At 37.0% G+C, this 21,749-nt stretch overlaps 1 protein-coding gene across 6 annotated transcripts in view; it reads left to right on the forward strand.

Annotated features, from left to right (window-relative positions):
• The window catches only part of CD36 (CD36 molecule), a 37,745-nt gene extending 21,393 nt beyond the window's left edge, over positions 1 to 16,352 (forward strand). For all 6 annotated transcript variants that reach the window (XM_042793229.1, XM_042793231.1, XM_033004747.2 and 3 more), the window contains exons 3-14: positions 792 to 952; positions 3,095 to 3,239; positions 5,945 to 6,124; positions 6,274 to 6,365; positions 6,791 to 6,837; positions 9,176 to 9,245; positions 10,893 to 11,080; positions 11,884 to 12,002; positions 13,313 to 13,386; positions 14,220 to 14,274; positions 14,470 to 14,634; positions 15,767 to 16,352. In XM_042793229.1, coding sequence (XP_042649163.1) covers positions 792 to 952; positions 3,095 to 3,239; positions 5,945 to 6,124; positions 6,274 to 6,365; positions 6,791 to 6,837; positions 9,176 to 9,245; positions 10,893 to 11,080; positions 11,884 to 12,002; positions 13,313 to 13,386; positions 14,220 to 14,274; positions 14,470 to 14,634 — 1,296 coding nt within the window. In that variant the 3' untranslated portion in view covers positions 15,767 to 16,352. The remainder of the gene's footprint in view (positions 1 to 791; positions 953 to 3,094; positions 3,240 to 5,944; positions 6,125 to 6,273; positions 6,366 to 6,790; positions 6,838 to 9,175; positions 9,246 to 10,892; positions 11,081 to 11,883; positions 12,003 to 13,312; positions 13,387 to 14,219; positions 14,275 to 14,469; positions 14,635 to 15,766) is intronic.
• Positions 16,353 to 21,749: the final 5,397 nt, after the last annotated feature.

Consider the following 21,749-nt stretch of genomic DNA (forward strand, 5'->3'; position numbering starts at 1 on the left):
TGTTGACCAGGCAAAGCAGACATTCCCCTGACAATATAGGAAACATACCTTCAAACTCTCTTTCTCACTGTACAGTCCCAAGGAATGAATAAACATTTACCATATTGTAACTGAGTGCCATGGGCATAAACCTGTTGGTTCTGCTAGTGTCGTTCCTGATGCCCTGTCTTGTCCTTATAGCTATAATTTGCCCTCATGGTCTAGACCTGGGAAACTTTCCTAAGAAAATATTATCAAAACTAGAGATATTTCTTAGAAAGTCTCACTTTTAGCAACAGGAGGTTTCTGACAAAAACCAGTCCTGCAAGAACACAATTTGCTTTTTCTGGGTGAAAAATTACTTAGTGCCTGAGTAATGCTCAGAGATAACTAATTTCCTCCCTTGGGCTATTTGCAAATGTTTGAATAGTAGTTTATGGATTCTAAAATCTGCTGGGTATCACTGAGTAATTCAAAGATTTTCTTTTTAAAAATAATGAGTGGATTTGGCAAGTATTTGGGAACTAAGGCAATGCTTGATCACAGCAGTAGAAAAGTTTTGCTACTGGCTACAGCAGCAATTATATCAGCTTTGTGATCACTTATTTTAGGGATCCTCACTTTTGCTCTTACTAAGCAGCGATGTCAGGTTTCCTTCAAGTGTTCACCAAAAATGTGTGCTGTATGAGTCATATTAATGATAAAATAGCTTTGGATTTGTTTTGGAAATTTTCTACAATCATGTGAAAAGTAAATGCAGCTTGTGACTCATTTTTTGTTGTTAATTTTAGCTTTGATTTTTGTCCTTTTAGGAAGCTGTCATTTCAAATGGTACCATTGCTTTTGAAAATTGGCTTGTGCCAGGAAGTTCAGTTTACAGACAATTTTGGATTTTCCATGTGCAAAATCCTTCAGAGGTATTAGACCAAGGAGCACGTCCAAAACTTGAACAGAGAGGACCTTACACATACAGGTAAGCAAAATCCCCTGAATATATGATATGTCATATCAGAAGTTCTGTTAAAGTCAGAGAAAGTTTTGCTGAGTTAAAATTTGTTTTTGAAATTCCAGTGTCATATTTTAGTCAGACTTGACAAAAATGACTAAATTGCATCTATACACAGCAATAACAACCATTTTCTGTATTGGGTCTGACACTAGGGAAACACATATAGAAATAGGTAATTGGGTGTGACGCTGTTTGCTCTTGTGAAAAATGATTGCTCGTTAACAAGGTGTTTGCCACAACAACACACAGGCATGGTTGCATTTGTTGCTGTTCAATTTTTGCCAACTTTTTGCATAGAAGAAAATATACTAGATGCCCTAAAATCAAGAGTTTATTGTATCACTCATATTTATTTTAATAATATGTTTTATTTCTTTGTTCCTTTATTAATTATTTTCAATTGATAGTTTTTATTTTTTCAATTTTTCCTCTGAAAAGAATTACTTTTTCTGAATGTACTATCTATGGCCTAGATGCAGCAGTTCAATCCCCTTCAGGGACATTTTTAATCATTTTCTTAATTTTACATGTGATGTTGACATAGGACAAGTTGATGCTTCCTGAGTTATTAAGCCCAATACTCAGCTATCACTGGTATCCTTGTTCTGAAATTGCTTTCCTAATACGAAATTTCTTTCTTGATATCTTTGGGGAAGTATATTATATTTGTAAGGTGTTTTTTCATTGCAACATCTACACCTGAGATACTTTGATGACTAAAAGTTTTTTTATTTCTCATTGGAAATAGAGAACTCTTGGTTCATAGAGTACCTGGGAAGACAAAGGAAATGGTTATACAGGAACTAGGAAATTAACCAGTTAAGAAATACTGTAGAAGATGTGTTCCCACCAAACAGAAATGTTCTACTCTGGTGGTGGTAATGGTTTTCTCAGGGCCAAATGTCTCCCAGAAGCCTAGATGAGACTGTGTAAGAAATGATGGCCATACCTCTTCTCACCGCTGCAGTCATACTCACCTGGGATATTGGGTCTACGTTGTGACACTAAGTCTCTCTCAGTCACCCTTTAAATATTTAATTCTTTATTACTATGTAGAACTGGCCTTGAAAACGCAACTGTCCCCACAGTTCTGTTGAGAAACCTTGTTTTAGATCTTTTGTTTCCAGTTAGAAGTAACATTAATCACAAAACAAATCTCCCAACTTTCAGGTATGTGCTCTACACATTATGCTATTAAATAAAACAACACGCACACAAACCAGTTTTGAGTCACCAAGATACAGCTGCTTTTGGGGTAAGACCCACCTGCACTGGATACATCTGTACCATGAGGAAATACTTTCTGAACCTTTTGGTCTCCCCATGCCCAGGCTGGAATATCTGAGGGACTTCCTTGCAGATCCCTTCTGAGATGGAGTTGAGACAGGCTTTGTGGACTCACAGCATATGATAAGTCATATGATGCCTGCTGGATGCTGCCCTGCACAGGGGTCAACAAGAGGATGGGGACTTGAAGAGTTGAGCTAAATCTAGGTCTGCAGCAGCTCAGAGATTTATACCTTAGTGATCTGCTGACAGGACGTGCTTGAGAGACTTATGAGAATCTCAGTGGAGCTAAAAGACTGCTTATAAATATCCACATGCATATGAATTGTTATCAGACTGACTCCCATTATGGATTTAACCTGTAATATGTTTTATTGTAACACAGGCCTGTAAGATCAAAACTTGAGAGTGTTTACTAACCATTCTGAGTCATTTCCTTCTAATTACAGGCAACCATAAGAAAGCTTAGAAAATAATATGATAAAACATAATTAATTTAAAACAAAATATCAGAAGATACAAGGTCCATTATTGAAATAAAAATAAAAAAGAAATATTTGTTTTAATTTTAGTATCAAGGAAAAAAAAAATCCATTAAGCATTAAGAAATCCTTCCAAAAGAAAAATATTTTATAGAAAATGGACTTTTTTACATATATTCAAATGAAAGTTTTAGAATCCTTTCAGTGGATGTAAAATGTTCAACAGTCATCTACAAAAATGTTCATCAACTTTTCAAAAAATTTCAGTCAGGCATGGTTATGTGCTGTCTTGAAAAGAAAACGTTAAAAATAATCTGATTTTATTTTGTATTTCAAGGGTGCGATATTTACCCAAAGAAAATATCACGGAAAACTACGATGGCACAATATCCTACATGTTGCCTAACGTTGCTCGTTTTGAACCTGATATGTCTGTTGGGACAGAAAATGATACCATCACGTGCCTCAACCTTGCTGTTGTTGTGAGTAAAGAAACGAAACTGTAATGTTCACATTCAAATGTTGAGATACTGGAGGAAATAGGAAGAAGTTAGCATTAGTAATACTGAAACTGACACAGGATACGTTTTTTCTCTGTGAACTCAGATGACATTAGTGTCAGTTGCACTGAGGATAGTTGTATTACTGTCTTAAAAAAAAAAAAAAAAATTCTGAAGACACTTTGCATATGTATTAAGGTTTCCTTATATTCCCAGGGTAAACTTAACAGTAAATGAAAATTGACTTGTTCCTATCAATGGAAGCATACACATAAGTTTGGATGGGATGTATCAAAAAGTATCATCCTAGGCAATTTTAGTGTGGGTATGAGTCAAGAGTTTGTGGATGGATTCCCTTTCTGTGTGAGGTACAGCAGGAACAGTACAAGACAGAATCGCCATACTTTTTCCATAATATCGTCAGTTCTGCTTTGCAGGGAATGCTGTATTATATCCCATGCTCGATGCACAGCCTCTCTGCCCCAGCTGCAAGCTCCCCACGGTGCCCCTCAGCACCACTGCAACGGCACCCCCAGAGCTCTCCTGTCCCAGTGAGACCTTAGTCCTTCAAAGAAAAGCACATGGTTCCCCACCTAGACTAATGCTGGGGCCTTTTCAGTCCAGATATTTTCTTGTTGTCACAGGCTGAACATGCTTGCCCTTGGCTGACATTTACAGTTTTCACATCTATGTTCATCCCCAGTTGTGCTGCCTGATTGTCTTGCATTAACTCTGTGGTGTCTGTGTGTGAGTGTTCAGGATCACTGTGAGAGGGTGGCTGCTAGGGGCAGCGTGAAGATGTCCTGGGTGTTAACACAATATAGAATTATAGAATCAGTCACAGAATCGTAGGAGAGCTCGCATTGGAAAGGATGTCAAAAGATCATCTAATCCAATCTTTTCCAAGAAAGGGAGCCTAAATGAGATTTTCTAACACCCTGTCCAATTGCACCTTGAAAACCTCTAGTGATGGAGACTCTACAACTGTTCTCACTGTAAAAAAAAAATTATTTCTTCTATCAAGATGAAACCTTTCCTGGTGCAACTTGTACCCATTGCCCCTTGTCTTGTCCATATTGTTCCTTGTGAAGGAAGAGTCTCCACCTTCTTTGTCACTATCCTTTAAGTACTGGAATGTTGTGATGATGTCCCCCTGAAATTTCTTTTCTCTAGGGAGAAAAGGCCTAATAAATAAAGGCAGATGACTTTATTCAGACCATATATATTCTGACTGTGTCTTAATTTAGGCCTGCATTTATTTTTTGAAAAGCTGTTCCTGTTTCCTGTGATGAGAGTCCTTCGTGTCACAGTATTAACGCTGCTCAGGTCCCATACATTGGATCTCCTAGCTCTTTGTGGGTCTAAGCATAGGATCATTCCTGGAAGAAACTGTACCAGGGGAGATGAGAACAGAGGATCCAAGCCCCATTTTGCTGTTCAGAAACAGACTGGAGTAAACCCAAATTCCCACAGAGGCCCTTACTATCTTGTTTGGCAGCACTGACTTCAGTTCAGTAGAGCCCACCTTTTATGTCATAAACTTGTGGTCAAAATACTCACAGGAGAATTCAGAGAGGTATTTTTCACACTTTCTTAACCCCGAGGGGACTGAACCCACATCTCTCCAATCTCATAATCTTGTCATATTTATGCTTTCTGCTTACTCTGCATTCAAGTTCAGACAAAAGTAAAAGATTAATGGGGTTGAGGGAGAAGAAATGAGAGCAAAAGAGACTCTTCCATTGCTTTCCACATAACACTGAGTACAAAGAGATGGCCTGCTAACGGGCATAGGTTGAGTACTTGTTCTAAGAGAATCACTTGTCTTTACACAGATTTACTTATCAAAATTGTTACTATTTCTTGCTTCATCAGACAGGCCAACAAAGATAATTTCTGTTTGCTTTCCACAAGTTATTCACTGTCTTTAGGGACTTGACTTTATATTTATGCCTCTGGGAACATTCATTACAGTTACTGCTGGCAAATCTACATTATTCTTCATTGAATTAAGAAACATTATCCATTAATTAGAATTAAAACTCTTCAGAAAGAATGACTTGTTTATTACAAATATGTATCCTTTCTAAGTAAATAAATAATGGAGATTCAGCACTTGTTCAGTTTTATGCTAGCAGTATTATTGTTGCTAATGTAACAGCAAATCTAAACTACTTATCTAAGACAATAAGTAACAAGGCTTGTATATCTTTACTTACATGTTTTTACTATGAGTGAGTCTGAAATACGTGACAGACAGAGACGACAGAAAGGTAGAAAACCAAAAGTGGTACAACCCATGTTATACAGATAGGGATTTGAGATTATTGCTTGGAGATATTCAAAAGCCATCTGGCCATGGTCCTGGGCAACTGGTTCTCAGTGGTCCTGCTTAATAGGGAGACTGGACCAGATGAACTCCAGAGGTCCCTTCCAACCTCAACTGTTCTGTGATTAAGGATGATCTAGTGAGCTCATGTAAGCAGTAAAGACAAATTTTTTGCTTTTGTGTAAATCATGCCCAGTATAGTTTTGTTAAGGAGTGTCAGTTTTAGAAACTTAACTTACAGTGAGCTGCAACTCTGGAAACTGTTTTTTCCAGAGATTTCTAGGAGTTAGCCACTGTGGTTTTGATCTAAAGCACATGCATAATTTAATGTTAAACATTAATTTTATTGCTGTTGTAGGCTGCACCTGCCTTGTATACAAACACTTTTATACAGCTACTATTAAATACTTGGATTAAAGCTTCTAAGTCATCCATGCTGCAGAACAGAACAGTGAAAGAATTGCTGTGGGGATACACAGATCCCTTCTTAAACAAGGTCCCCTTTCCCTTGGACCCGGTTCTGGGAGTCTTCTACCCGGTAAGTGAAGCCAATGAGGAGGCAAATTCTTCAGTTATCTTTCTGTGAATAAAAATTAAGGTAGCTATTGTGAGGAAGAATAATCAGACAATGCTAGAATCTAGCTCAGTACTTCTAACTCCTATTATTTTTTCCTGTGTCTCTTACAGTATAACGGGACATTCGACGGACTTTACAAAGTCTATACTGGGAAAAAGGATATTAAAAAAACGGCAATAATTGAAAGCTATAAAAATAAAAGGTATCATAGCATTGTATAATTAAAAAACATACATATTTTCAAGGTATGGCTTTTAAAACGTGATTCACTAACAGCTATAGATAAATGGAAAATCTTCAGCAATTCAAGGATCAAGCCCTGGGCTTAGCAAAACCACGTCTCTTAGCTATTAATGGTTCTGTTAGGAGACTGGATTTAAGACTGTTACTGATCCTTTGACACAAGTAGTTACTTCCGTTTTTCATAATTAAGTAGCTAGATCCTTTTTATACTATTCAAACGCATCATTTAGTTTATCTGAATAAATGAATGAACAAATCTATCCTCTGACTTTGCTAATGGACCTGGCCTATACTGGAGCAGTTATATTGAGCAAACAGGTAATGAAATGGATTACATGGTATAATATACTACATTCAGCATGACTTTTTTTTTTTATCTTAAAGGAATCTTTCATACTGGGAAGGTCACTGCGATTTGGTTAATGGCACAGGTGAGCCTATTGAAGCTTTTTACAACTTCAACACATTTCTTGGTATTGCAAGGGAATAAAAAGATGCAATATTTAAGTTATTTCCCCTGGGCTTTGACAGATATGTATTCTATATATTAAATGTCTGTATAAATATGAAAGTATACGTACTACTACATGCATATTTGTGTATCTATTATAATATATATATTATACATCATTGTATATTATTTTCTATGTACATGTACACACACCTTCTTCAGCTAGAGTAGATGTGGAAGAGACACAACAAAAGAATTCAGCTCTCTCTTTCTACTAATTTTTACAGTACAACATAATTAAGATTCTTTTTCTTTGTTATAGCAGTTGAAAATTATCTTTGCATTCTAATGATGCACATTCATTTACAGTGTTGAAAAATAAAATTCTATGCACCAGAATGGCCAGAAAAGTTTTTTACTGAGATATGAAAAGAAATTGAGGTGACAAGGGAGAAGGATGTCAGACAGGTGGTTTGGAGGCCACTAGCAAGTGTAACGGACTGAAGAAGAGAAGTAGTTTAGTTTGGGATGAATAAACTACAGAATATTTTTGAATTTGCTTTTGGAATGCATGTGAAAACAGTTGAGTTGTTTAAGATAAATTTGTTGAAGATAATAGTTTTCTTCTTGATGAGTGAAAACATCGCTGTGAGGACACCACAATCTGTTAAGCTGAGGCTGGCAGACATCATGATGGAGGCTTTTGCAAAGAGCTGTAGGCCTTCAGTGGGCGAGCATTAAAACAAGCAGATTTTTGGGCTGGTTTCTTTTTTTTTTTTTTTTTTTTTCCTGTACTTCTTTACCTGGAATAGATTGTTTTCCTTATAACTCAGAGAACATGGCAAGTTATTTTGAAGTATTTCAAATACATCACAAGAATATGACTTTCCAAAAGTCTGTGAATCTTAGTTCCTTTTTAAACTGTGTAATTAATTTTAAAGAAGGCAATATTTTCTTCTTTCTTATGGAGCCTGAAGCCTTTTTTCTCAGGGTCAGCTTTTGTTTTTTCTTCTTCCACAGCTGATGTAATAAACATAGTCAGCTAACTAGATTAAGTGCTCCAGTGCAGTGAAAATGTGGAGCTTTTCCTTGTTAGCAAAGGTTATCACACAGTTTACAAGACCATTCAGTGTGACTGCTCAGGAAAAACTGTGTGTTTAGAGAAGCAGCAGGTTTAAAAAGTCTTGTATGTGTGAGAATTCTTTCTTATCTTGCAAGCTTTCACACCAAAGTGCAGCTTGTATAATATAAGTAAATATCTAGATAAAAAATATTAAGCAGCGTTCTTGTATGGAGCTTGAAATGAGTCAATGTTTGCAAACTCCCCAAGACTGCCAAGATTTAGAAATAGAGTGTGTGTCTAGGATGATCTTGGAACCTCTTTAAGAAAAAATGCTTCTGTCAGCAGCGGGCAAGTGGCAGTATGTAATTTATCTTTCTTGCTCTTGCCAACTAGATTCAAAGATATGACAGATGTTTTCAATCCCTTGGTTATGGTTGCTGACTAAGAAACTAAACAGAAATTGTAGCAAGAAGTAACAAATGTACCGGATAAAGGTTTGTTACAACACCTTGTTTGGGAAAATGGCAGAGTCTTCTTACGTAACTCTGGATGCTTGCAATGCAGAAATATGCATCTGAACTGGCTGTCTGTGTTCTTTTTATAATGAGTGGAGAAAAAGACATCACCAAAGTGCTATTTTTATGTCCTATTTTGCACATCTATCATGAAATGAGATGGGCTGTGCCCTAGAAGTGCTGCCTTCTCTCCATTAGCTATACAGAGGATCACAGTTTACAAAGAAGAGGTCTGCTTGAGCAATCTTTGGTGAAAAAAGGTTTACCACTGATTATTAAATGGTCAGTTTTGAAGTCTAAAGTTGTGTTTCTTGTTAGTGCCAAGTGCCATAACTGCAGGTGAACCAAGCATCCAAGCATCTCTAGAAAGATTTAGGTCTTTAGACTGCATAAAACTTGAAGCAATGGCAGTAGGTATTGGGATTTGTATTAAGCAGGATTGTTTTTTGTATCCTCTGTTTTTAATGAGCTTGATCACACAGCTTCACATCTGTAAAAAAAAAAAAAAAGTAATAAAATAGATGCTATAATTTGGCTCACTTTCAAAAACAATTAAAGCTTCTCTGTGGAGTGCAGGTCACTGTGCAATAACTTACATAAATATTTTCCTCATAAATGACTCATTCTGTTTACCTTTTTCACAGCTTTATAGGAAAGTAGCAGCTGAGTATTGAGCTAGAAATTAAACCATGCCTTCTAAGTTGAATTGCTTTCAAGCTCTTATTTTATTTTATTTACAGATGGGGCATCATTCCCACCATTTGTTAAGAAGGATCAGATACTGCGCTTCTTCTCCTCTGATATTTGCAGGTAGGCTGGTCACTCCTTGCTGTGCCCACACACCCACGTGTGCCACCCAAATGCTCTTTTGTTTCAGAGGGCCGCTGCAGTGGCTGTGCTTGGGCTCGGGTCACTGAGACAGTTCAACATAAAAGTTTAATCTAAACAACTAAATTCATGAGCTGTGCTCATGATTCAGAAACTGATTCTATCGCTTTTTTTTATGTCAAGTAGCAAGCTATTTGTGGTGATTTTTATTTCATCCAGTTACAGATGTATAATTCAGGAATATCTGATACTGTTGTGAGCTGTTACAGACCTATGAAAGACATTGAGGGCCACAGGGTACAAAGTCTTGAACTTCTAAGTTCAGGATCCAGACTATATGCTGCTTATTTGGTCTGAGAAGGCAATAGGCACAGCACGGTCCAGTTAGGCCCATCTTTGGCATTTCTGCAGAATATCATCTATGCAGGACAGGATATACTGTCATTCACTAGATACTCAAAATTGTTTTCTCACAGGATATTTTAATATATTTTATTTTTATCTATTTACAAGCAAACAAACCTGCTTAATACATCCCATGCTGATAGCTTTTCAGCCTGCTTCTTCTGCTGTGTGTATCCAGTGTCCCTGAGTTCCCCAGTGGGATTGCTGAAAGCAATGTAAAAAAAGATTTAAAGTGCATCACAGTGTATTTACCTTGGGAGGTTCGATCCCTTTATTTATTTTGCTGCCTGGAAACAGCTGCTTCCTTTTAACTAGGTTTGATGTGGGGCATTTGCTTTGCAGACTGTTTTTAAAGATCAGTGTTTTTACATTAATTTAGTTCTTTTTTTTGTGAAGTAATTGTATGCCCAAACTGGAAGGCATTTTATAAGTCACAGGAAAGGGAATTCTATGAAGAGGAAAAATGATAAAATTATTTGGGCTGCTTGCACACAGTTTGAGAGATCCCTCTGGCCATTTAATTCTCACGATTAATGAACAATGAAGGACAGTAACAATTGCCCAAAAGACATGCTGAAACAGGGTCATGGATAATATAGTTCTGTCCATGTTGCAAAACTCAGAACCCTTCTTTTATTTGGCTGCAATACAAACTGTTGCTGCCCTGGTTACATTACAGTGTAACAGTAATTCCTCCTTATTGGTTGATAATGTATCAGCAAAAAGAAGCTTAAGTTGTATTCTGATTCATATGCAATGGAATAAGGTTATATACAAAATGTTGACTGCATCATAAAGCTTAGATTAGTATCATCAGATCAGCAAAAACCTATAGCAGACCTGATTTAAATTGATAGGTATCTCTACTGTAGTCTAAAAACATTTAAAAATTTCATAACAGTGGGTTTAAAAGGGAAAAGAACTCTCAATTAATTTGTTAGTTTTGTGTATATTGTTTATTATCAGTATTCATACTTTTGTCTGAGCATTGTCATGCTCATGTCTGAGTTTGTACATCCTTTTGTGAAAGTGTGGAATAGTGTCCCTTACAGAGGAACACCCCTAAAAATTGCTGAACAGTGTGAAGAGAACATGGACTTTGGCTTCCTGGAGTACTTGTTTCTTTTAAGAGAGAGACAGCTGGGGGATCCTTAAGGAATATTGCCATGAATTCAGATTTTTAATCCAAATGACTGAAACTTGTTTCTCCTCTTTTATATTCAGATCTATCTATGGAGTTTTCCAAGGCAAGCAAGATGTGAAGGGAATATCACTCTATCGTTTTGCAGTTCCTCGTGAAGCATTTGCATCACCTGCTGAAGTCGGAGATAATTATTGCTTCTGTACAGATGAAGTCATATCAAAGAACTGCACATTAGCTGGAGTCCTAGACATTAGTGCCTGCAAAGCAGGTATAGTAGTGACACGGTACTGCCAAACAAGCCATTTAACTGGGGAGACAGTACATGTTCTGTAGCTGAGATGTTACTCTAAGGTCCAGGACATTCATGTTTGTCTGTGATTTCTTCCACAGATTGCCTGTGAGACCTTTTACATTTCTACAAATTTCCCCAAATGAAAACTATAGTATTTCTGTATTTTACATAGTGTTATGCAAAATCATGATACTACAGACTGTGTACTGAAACTGCAGGAATGCATGTATAGAAAGGAAAGGAGGGGGCACTGTATAAAAAACAGAGATAGTCACAGCCCTTGTATTTGTGATAATTCACAAACACTCCATGTGTGTGTGTACATAACTATATACACATGCAGAGGCTGAGAGACACCACTGGCTTAGTTTATCATTGGTATAATAAAATAGACATATCCAAGAGTCTGCATTTGGTGCAGAGTGGACAGCATGGGTTCCCTTTAGGCTTGCTTTCTACTGAGAGAAGATCATGAAGGTGGGGGAAAACAGTAGCAGTCAGGTCCTCACCTCTGCATGAAACTGGAAGTACTGCCACAGTGTAGACACAGACAAGCAGGATTTGTAGCTACAATTTAATTCATCATGCAAATGTTCCTCATGTCAGTAGCATTACAGAAATGCTCATATTTTTTTTGGGGGGGGGGGGTGTGGGACTCTTAACATTTTTATCAGGATTGTGTGTCTACATAAAAAACTATGTTTGCATGGAAAACAGCCTTAGAAGGTGAGCACTGAAACAAGTCTTGATGTTTCAAGTGACTTTGTTTTTTCAAATAGGAAGACCGGTATTTATCTCTCTTCCGCATTTTCTTCACGCAAGTGATTCTATATTGCATGATGTTGAAGGCCTGAGCCCCAATGAGAAGGAGCATGAGACATTTCTAGATGTAGAGCCTGTAAGTCCAAATATTTAATAATTGTAACTTAGTAAACCTGCAGTGTTTAAATTTAATTGTAGTACAGTAAGCTTTTTACCAGAGGGACGAGCAGAATATACAATATTTTCATGCTTGCTTTTGCAGGATCTGCTCACAAAAGTGTTATGGTTTTAGCAGGGGAAACTTAGAGCACAACTTTGTCTCATTCTTACCTTCAGAGTTTGGAAAATAAGTTTTGATTCTTCTTTCTTAGCAATGTGAGATTAAATAGATTCTGAAAACTTTGAAGTATGTTATGCCTTTTCTATGACCTTCAAGTACTTTGAGAAAAATAATTTCTATGAAAGTTATTCTGTTCCCTCTATACTTTTTTTTTTTTTTTTTAATTTTATATAACTAGCTTTTTTTGTATAATTACTATATCAGTTGAAATTAAATAAATACAGGCTAGTTTATTTCCAAGAAAATTGCTAGAAGTCTGAACAGACAAGTCTAGAACAGACCTAATATAGTGTTTGTGACTAGGATTGTCCAACAGAGCTCCCAAACTTGATGAATTTATGACAGCGATGATTTTGATTGCTTCCAATTTTACCTCTACTTTTGTTGCAGTGATTCAGATTCTTAACTTTACAAGTATTTACCAAAGTTTTCTGAGTTGTGTGATGAATTCTAAGGTTCCAAAATTTTATTTTGCTCTGAATTTGGATGAAAAGGTAAAATTCAGGATTTCTCACTAAAATATTTTTAGTCATATAATTTGCCAGTTAAACTATGTAACTTCAGTAAGGATATCTAAAATTAGATCTTTGGTGCATTTTATTTGGAAAAGAAATATCATCCAAGATTTCCTAAATCTGATATGAAATTTTCAAGAATCACACCCTGTCTTGTTTTTATGGAGGACAGATAGGGAAAGAAGGAGATGAAGAAAAGATCTACCATTTGCTTTAATATGTTTGTTCTGATATGAAATGTTTGTTTTCAGCCCTGTGCAAATTAAACATCCTTCTTATTGAAAACATAGGTAATTTCTGATAGAAAAAACCCCTAAAATATATTTTTATATGAAATGTTATACATTTAATGACTCATTTAGTATTTTTAACCTTTTTTTTTTTTCCTTCATTTCTAATTGGAAATTACAAAAGTAACTATGGTAAGGCCACAAAATCAGAATTTTTATGAGAAATGAGAGACCCTTAGAAATATTAACATTTCATAAGAATAAAATAATACCAAAGTGCTTTTTAACACAGTCCATATTCTAGGCTTAGACATCAAATTAAAAAAAATAAATTAATGTGAGATTTTTTTTCTGGTTTTAGATCACTGGTTTTACACTACAATTTGCAAAAAGGCTGCAAGTAAACCTCCTTGTGAAGCCTGCACCAAAAATTGAGTAAGTACTACTTCATTATATTGTTTTTAAAGACTTTTTCAAGAAGGCTGATTGGTCTATGAGAGTTTCAGTAGAAAAGGCTGGGACAAGAAAGAATAAAAATACTTTCCCAAAGCCTTTTTGCCTTCCTTGCAAAAATTTCAGTCATGACTTTTCAAAGAACATAAATTTCAGCAAAAGAGCAAACCTTCTTGAGCAAGACACTGCCTAAATATTGTAACACACATTTAATTTCCCCACAGAAGCTTACAAGGCAGCATGATCTTGAAAATAACATTCTTACAAAACCCAAGAGGGGACTATGAGGATGAACTAGAAGGCAAAATATATTTTCTGTAATAAATCCAATGAGAGAGAGAATTTATGTGTTCTCCGTCACTAGATGGATTTTATCACAAGGATTGACAGGTCGCTGGTGGTTTCTTTTCTCACTGGCCCAAATATACATGTACATATGTGCATTTCAGCATCCTGTATATCTGACAGGTGAACACCACACAGATCTTCAGACCCTCTCACCAGCACCTAGATGTGTCCAGCCTTTCTTCTTTCTGACTATCCACATTTGAAGACTAGACAGAAAGAGATGGTTGCTTGATATATAAAATCTCTGTTATTAATTATAGTTGTTTTTTTTTTTTTTTTTTTTTTTTTTTTTTGTTTTTTGTTTTTTGTTTTTTGTTTTTTGTTTTTTTTTTCCCAGTCCCAAACTATACTAAATAGGTACATCTGGAAGGTAAAAATGTAGTTAGAGAAGAAAAATGTTTAAGTAGAAACTGGTCTTATGCACCAAACTAAAGATAACATGTATTTATTTTATTTTCTCATTTCAGAGCTTTATCAAAAGTCAAAAAGCCTTATATTTTTCCTCTTCTTTGGCTAAATGAGGTTAGTATATTTTCTGTTTATTAATCTTCACTGTTGAGAAAAAATGAAAAAAACCCGGACCTAGCTTTTTCAGTTTTGGTGCCTTGAAATTGGGCAATTAAATTCATGCTGTGATTTGCACATGCCAAGAATATATTCAGCAAGTGAGGGTTTGCATACTTACCTTTAACTGACATTTTTGTTGCACTGTTTCAGTCTGCTGTTATCGGGGATGCAAAAGCAGAAATGTTCAGAAATAAAGTCACCGGTCGGGTCCAGATGCTGAGTGTGCTGCAGATGGTGTTAATGATCACAGGTTCTGTGCTGTTCCTCGCATTCATGGGTTCCTATTTCATATGCAGATCAAAGAAATTAAAATAAGTAAGTAAGCACTAACAGCTCAGAACTCAGCAATAAATTTTCCACAGGGTTTAAAGAAGTCTAGAATCATTACTTATTTAGCTGTTCTTATTTTTTAATCGCTAGTAAAATCAGTAGTTGTTCCGTGGGAAATCATGCAGATAATTTAGGTAATGTTTTCAGATTCTTTTCCCAGTCTTAATCTTCCAGAAAGCTCCTAACACACTCAGGACAGAGTATTGGGAACTATATCAGAAGCCCAACATTTTTGTTCTTCCAAAACACAATGTGATTGTTGTGAGTTTATGAAAATAGGCGTTTTATCAAAGACTGCTAAACTGTTCAGAAGTGCCCTCTAGTACGTCTCTGGGATAGACACAAAACAGCTACAGATTCTTGTGCTCTTCCAGGCCACAACCCTGTCTGAGGTTCAGAGAATCTACTGTAAATTACATTTTTTATTGAGTGTTGGTTAGGGTTTCTCACTTCTTTCTCTCAGTCACATATCACTGTTATGTTAGTCTAAACATCTCCTGAATATACTTAGATCACTAAGACTAAATATACTCCCATCTTGGGTAGAACAACCAAGAGATGGATTAATGCTCTGACATCACCAATTCGGGTTGTTCAGCCTGGAGAAGAGAAGGTTCTAGGGAGACCTTATAGCAGCCTTCTAGTATTTAGAGGGCTACAAGAAAGCTGGGGAGGGACCCTTTATCGGGGAGTGTAGTGATAGGATGAGGGGTAAAAGTTTAAAACTTTTAAACAGAGTCCATTTAGATTATATGTAAGGAAGAAATTCTCCCCTGTGAGGGTGGTGAGGCACTGGCACAGGGTGCCCAGAGAAGCTGTGGCTGCCCCCTCCCTGGAAGGGTTCAAGGCCAGGTTGGACGGGGCTTTGAGCAACCTGGTCTGGTGGAAGGTGTCCCTGCCCATGGCAGGGGATTTGGAATTAGATTATCGTTAAGGTTTCTTCCAACCCAAACCATTCTATGATTCTATATTCTAAGGAAACAAACACATTTTTGGAATGATATTAAAGATTTGCAGACACATGAATGTTATAGTGAGAAGTATGCTGTAGTAGAGACATTTTTAAGATGAAGACTTACCTCATCACATGCTGAATTCTGGTTTTATTTCACTACAGGTAACAAAAGACTTCAGAAGTAGTCAATGTTTGAAAATGCAGCCAAGCAGCATGTTAAAATTCAGAGACAAAAGGTATGATTCAAGGCACAGTCAGTCCACATGCTATGAAATTCAACATGCTTTTCCAGTTTGAGAAGATCAATTCACTAACCCAAATAAGTTGATATTTCCAAAGGTCCACCATTCTGACATCACTAAAGAGGCGACCATGGAAACTATGCTTTCAAATAACTTTGATTATTTGAACCTTGTTATAAATTTTAAATGACAGTCAAGCGGACTGAAGTTGAGATGCAGTTGGATTTTTGTCCACCTTCCTTTTATTCAACTTGATACTTTTTTTCCTCTGGGATTTGCAAGATCTGTCTCTGAGCACAGGCTGGGAATGACAACACCTTTGAGCTCATGCTGTGCTCTAGATGCTATCATTGCAATGCTTCTTTCTGTTCCTTCAAGGAATGGAAGCTACTACAATAGAATTGCTCTCTGCCCTCTATTCAGGGGTGTGAATTGCATTGAATGTGAAGTTTATTATGTAAAGTTACTAACTGTAATACATGAAGTTAATAAAAGACTTACTAAAATATGTGGTTTATAAATTTTATATGGAGATGGCTCATAGACACACCACAGTCATTCATATGTTGATGGAGCTCATCAACATTTGTATCCACAGCTGCTTAGTACTCTGAACAACTCCCTAACTACCATCCTGCTCCACTGCTCTTTCTGTTGCCTCCTCTGTACTTTTCTTTCTGGCTTTTGCTCGAACACCATTCTCTGCTCTGCTTTAACCCTGTTTTGCCCAAGGTTTCCCTTGGAGAATGGTCTGATATGTCACCTTTAAGGTCAAGAGAAAATATTCCAGAATGCTCCAGACACAGGAAGGACTGAGATAATGATTCTGCTCAAACATCAGAGGGTTTGACATTCTTGCTGTAGAAGAACATAAACTAAAACAGGTAGCCCCAATTCTTTACTGATAAACCATCTGCCACAAGGAAATTTGTGCAACCATTTGTTTAATGAAGTGCATCAGCCTGTAGCCAGGTAGCAAACACTGCCATCTGCGTAAATAGTTTACTTTTTCATTATTCTGAATGCCATATCTTAGAAATCATTGTCAATGGGGCAGATATTGTGGGGTCTCTCCTTTTCCCATGGACTCACTGAATTCAGAACAAGAGCACCAAGTTCAGCCTAAATTCAGCCTGATGATTGGGAATAATGCTACATTGGACTTTAAACCTTAAAGATTTGCCTTGGTAATAAATGACAATATGTTTGGCTGGATATCTTTAGTAAGGTGTTTTCACCCTTTGGAAATAAACGGAAAAAAACAACAGACTGAAAAGTTGTTGTTTTATTCCCATATTCCTTGTGGACAAAGTTGTGTAGCTATTAATAGAGCTGATAAATCACAGAAATCCCAATTTTTTGGGATTATTCTTGAATTCAAGGTTTGTGCAGTACATGGTTAGTCTCTCTTTTTCTAGCCATGAGCTGGAAATGCAAAGTAACAGGGCAGGAGATGTGAGGGAGGTATGGAACTCAGGGGGACCTCTCCTCTCACTTAGAGAGTCCATGAATTTTATTACTCATGGTGCTTGCTAGTCAATAAAAAACAAGACTTTTCTCTCATCTCTACATTATTGCTGCTGTCATATGTGATGCGCTATTCCCATATTAGTCTGGGAACAGTTTGACACAACTGAACGGATCTCTAGTGTCCTATGGACTGGTCAAAAAAATATGAGGACAGCTTAAGTCTTTAAGTCACCTTCTCTGAAACAAGCACGTCTTTTCTGTGGTTCAAGATCTGACACCAAGTTTTTATACTAAAACTAGTCTTTTGTGCCAGAATCTAACAGTGAGACCTTTTCATGAAAGAAACAACAGCAATGCTCCTGTCATTTTTGATACACTAGCATTTCAGCTTAATTTTCTTTGGTTTCAAGTCCATTGTCAGCAAGTTAGTGCTCTACTAGTATTGCTTATGCTGCATGATGCTCCAGAAACAGTGATCCAGGAAGTCAGGCCATGATTTTATATGTCTCAGGGCCCAATTTTGCAAGTACACAAATACAGTTGTTCATATGCATAATCTCATTGTTCTCAATGCAGGTTTGGACTTTTAAACTATGTTCAGCACCTAGACTGAACTTGAATTATAATTAGTTATTTCATCCAAAGCATCAGTTATAATTATTGTTAATTCATGTTATGAAGGCTAATGTTAAGTATTTACATTTGTTCAAACAGTGCAGGATAAATGTTTATTAAAAGTGTTAATGAACTCAATACAAATAAATAAAACTCAAACTCTTCCTTCTGATATCCTTATGTCTTATTGTAAATAAAGTCTTCTGTGTTGAATAATTACATTCTTGTGTTTCTTTTCTTTTTTTTTTTTTTTTTTTTTTTTTTTTTGTATTTTGGGTGTGTTTTCTTTCCCTAGAGATTGATTTTATAAATTGATGAGTGAGTTTAAAGCTAACCTTGGTATGTTGTACTCTGGCACATCATAGCTACTTAGAAGTGCACATCACCTTTTATGTTGTCACATGATATATTATAAATACCAGTGACATACAACATTTATGCTCTGGATTACAAAAAGCAGGGGACTTTGTGGGCAGAGCTGAACATCAGCATGTCAAAACTGAAGGAATTCTAGAAAAACCCCAGCAAACCAAGCTCAGAGAGACACTTGCTTGCAACTCCCCTGAGCTGGAGGTGTTGGCAGCAGGGTGTGAGCACATCCAACAGAACATAACAATATCCTTTGCTGACTCTGCTGGCCTGGCAGGTCGGGTGGAGGTGAGTCCAGCTATGCTACACCTCACATTCCCCACCCACTCCATGTCCTTATGGGTGAAAATCACTGGTGAAAATCAGATCTGACCCAAGATCTAACAGCCCACATACACCCCAAAGCAGGTGTGCCAGCTCTTGATCTCTAACTGTAATTAAGCTTTCAAAACCTTTCTTAAAACCTGTTCTTCCCACCTAGCCTACCAGTGTCTGTTAAGGTAACATAAACATACTACACCTTGAAAAAAAATGATGTTTTCTCTGTTCTTTTAACTGTGATACTGGGCAATGACTTGTTTTATTCATGGGTGTATGTATCAACAGTATTAAAAAAAAAAAATTAATAACACATAAAATACGTTTACAGCTTTTTTTTCCTCAGTCATATAAAACAAAACAAAACAAAAAAGATGCAAATAACTCACGCTTACTAAATGCAAACTGAATTTATAAATAGATGTTCTTCATTTTCTATTCTCTGTCCCTTCTTTGCATACCAGGTATCTCTGGTGCTCTGTGGTCTTACCCTCCCACAGCACTACCCAGAGGAGCCAGGGACAGAGAGCCCACCCAGCCACAGTCAGGATGGGACTTTTCTCAGCTCACCTCTTTAAGAAAAGAAACCAAATTCTTTGCAGTAGGCGCCACCCAAAGGGCATACAGTTTTTCACAAGTTCTCCTTCATTTCAGCATAGGCAGTCAAAAATAATTGTTGTTCATTGTTGTTTCCTCTGTCAGTTGACATCACCAGAAATTATTACATCACTTTAAAAGAAGTATGAAAAAACCCCACATCCTAAGTGTTAACTGAATGACATATTGTCATATGCAGCACTAAGAAATTTTGATACCCATTAATATTCTGGAATGTTTTACTAAGGCCCGGGTTTCCCCTGACTTCTGTGAATTGTTGTTTTATGAAATACATGTTGCTTTATGAAATACATGCACACCCATATTTTTCAGGACTCTATTTCTTGCCCAGCATAACTTGTGTAACACCAAGGATCTGTGGACAAACCAGGACTTACATATAGCCATGTGAGTGCTCTTTTATGTGACTTAGGTTTTGGAAGCATCTTAAACACATTTGCAATTTCAGCACCACTAGAATATTTATGCATAGGACTGGGAAAGCTGCATTTTTGCCCTTACTTTTTCCTTTTAATTTTTCCAAATGGAAAGCCCACATATGTGAATGCTTCTACAGGTAAATGTCTCACTAGTACTTTCTTTCATGATAGGATCTAAAACATGATTGACACCTTAAACCAGCAGCAGAAAGTAAAAGCCTGCTGGAGGTGCAGGTACTTTTGGGTACTGACATACCAATCCAGACATTTCCTATGTTTTTACCACAAATGTGGAAGCCAATCCTACTCTCTGCACTCTGAAGGCGTAACTATTTATCTTTGCATTGGTCAAACACTGGGTCTGCTTTCTGAAATCAGTAATTATCACTACAATTAATGCACATGGACACATGGACATGCATACACACATACACTGTGATGTGGTAGCAGCTGCATTTTATTCTGCAGCCTTGACAACCTCAGCCTGGTTGTCTTCAGCAGGATAAATTGAAGAACACTGTTGACATTCACAGACTCACACTACAGAAAACAAGGGCAAAAGGGGAAAGAGGACCCTCTAATTATTTCTGGTTTTCCTATGAGCAATGGGAAAAAAGCACTAAGAAAGATCTTTTGGCAAAGCATATACTTTAATTCAATGACAAGTCAGTGCAGTTAAAAGGTTAATTCATGAAATCTATTCCAGCCATCATCTAATCTTCTGGGCAGAGGACAGAGGCTTCCCTGACTATCTAGGAGCATCACTCGCTTTGCTAAATGTGTGTATATACGTGTCTCTTGCTTAAGACCATTTCAGTTAGTACAGTCCTGAAGGAGCCATATCTGATAGATGTACGAAACATTTCTAACAGTAAAAATAAGTTAATGACTACAGGTATCAGCAAGAATGTGGAATATGTGGGTTCCAAAAGCTCTTATTTTTGTGTGAATCCATTTAGACGATCTATTTCTTAGCACACCAGCTTTTATGAATCCAGATGAAGAGTCAGATTTTACCCTGTGTTTCACCTGAATTCCTTCCTGGGGCCAAGCACTCCTTAGATACTGCAGCACCAACTACCAAAGCATTTAAGTCCTTCAGTTTAATTCAGCTTTGACCTGGAAGGGGCTGCTCTCTCTGGAATATCTCAGTGAAGAGGCTGGATATTCCTGAAGACTGGTCAAATTTTACACAAGGATAAAGAAAGGCAAGTCTGCACAGATGGTTTTGCATGACAATGACTCATACTCATGTGGAAAACTTTCAAGAGTGCATTTAGCTCAGTCATCTGCTAAGAGTGTCTGTCCTGCAATCTGTGCTTCATGGCTTCACGAACATGAGAGTGGTCAGTGGCTCTGTCTGCAGTGGTAAAGGGCAGATTACACCACATCGCAGCCTCACAGATAGCAAGTGACAGCTTTATTCAGTAATATCTAATATCTGTTTATTCACTAATAGCTGAAAATTGAATTGAAAATTTTCACATTAGACTGAGACAGAAAAGGCAAAGAGATGAGTTTAAACAAATTGTGGTGGTGCTACTTTAAACTAATACATTTGATTTTATTTCAACCTCTCTAATGTAGCACACACAGGATACAGTTTAAGCTACTATCTCTATCAAACAGATGTGAGCTGAGACCTGTTAAATGGCTTTATGAATGTTTAAATCTTTGACAACTGATTAAATTCACCTATTTGGTCTTCATCTGAAAAAGACCAGTTCTCACTACTACACAAAGGATGATGAAGTAGGTTTACAGGCAAAATGATTTATTTGTGGGGTCCATAACTCACGGGGTGCAATAACTGTAACAATATCTCTTCCATTTGGGCAAAACAAAACCCAAACAAATATACAAGGGAAGGAAGGGGAGAAGAGAGAAAGAAAAAAAAGAGTGAATGTGCTCCCAAGTGGCCAGCCTGCATGAGAAGTGACAGGGGTCCTGCCAGATGATTAGCCTTCTCAGGGCATCCTCTCCAGTGAAGCACCATCTGCAAATACCATTTTCAAAGTAACTGCAGTTACATCTTGATCTCACCATTGCTTTCCCTCCCTCGTTGTGCTAATAAAGTTGACTGACACATGCTTC

This window comes from Tyto alba, unplaced genomic scaffold (genome assembly GCF_018691265.1).
Source record: "Tyto alba isolate M040663 unplaced genomic scaffold, T.alba_DEE_v4.0 Super-Scaffold_2, whole genome shotgun sequence".
Classification (NCBI taxonomy): domain Eukaryota; kingdom Metazoa; phylum Chordata; class Aves; order Strigiformes; family Tytonidae; genus Tyto; species Tyto alba.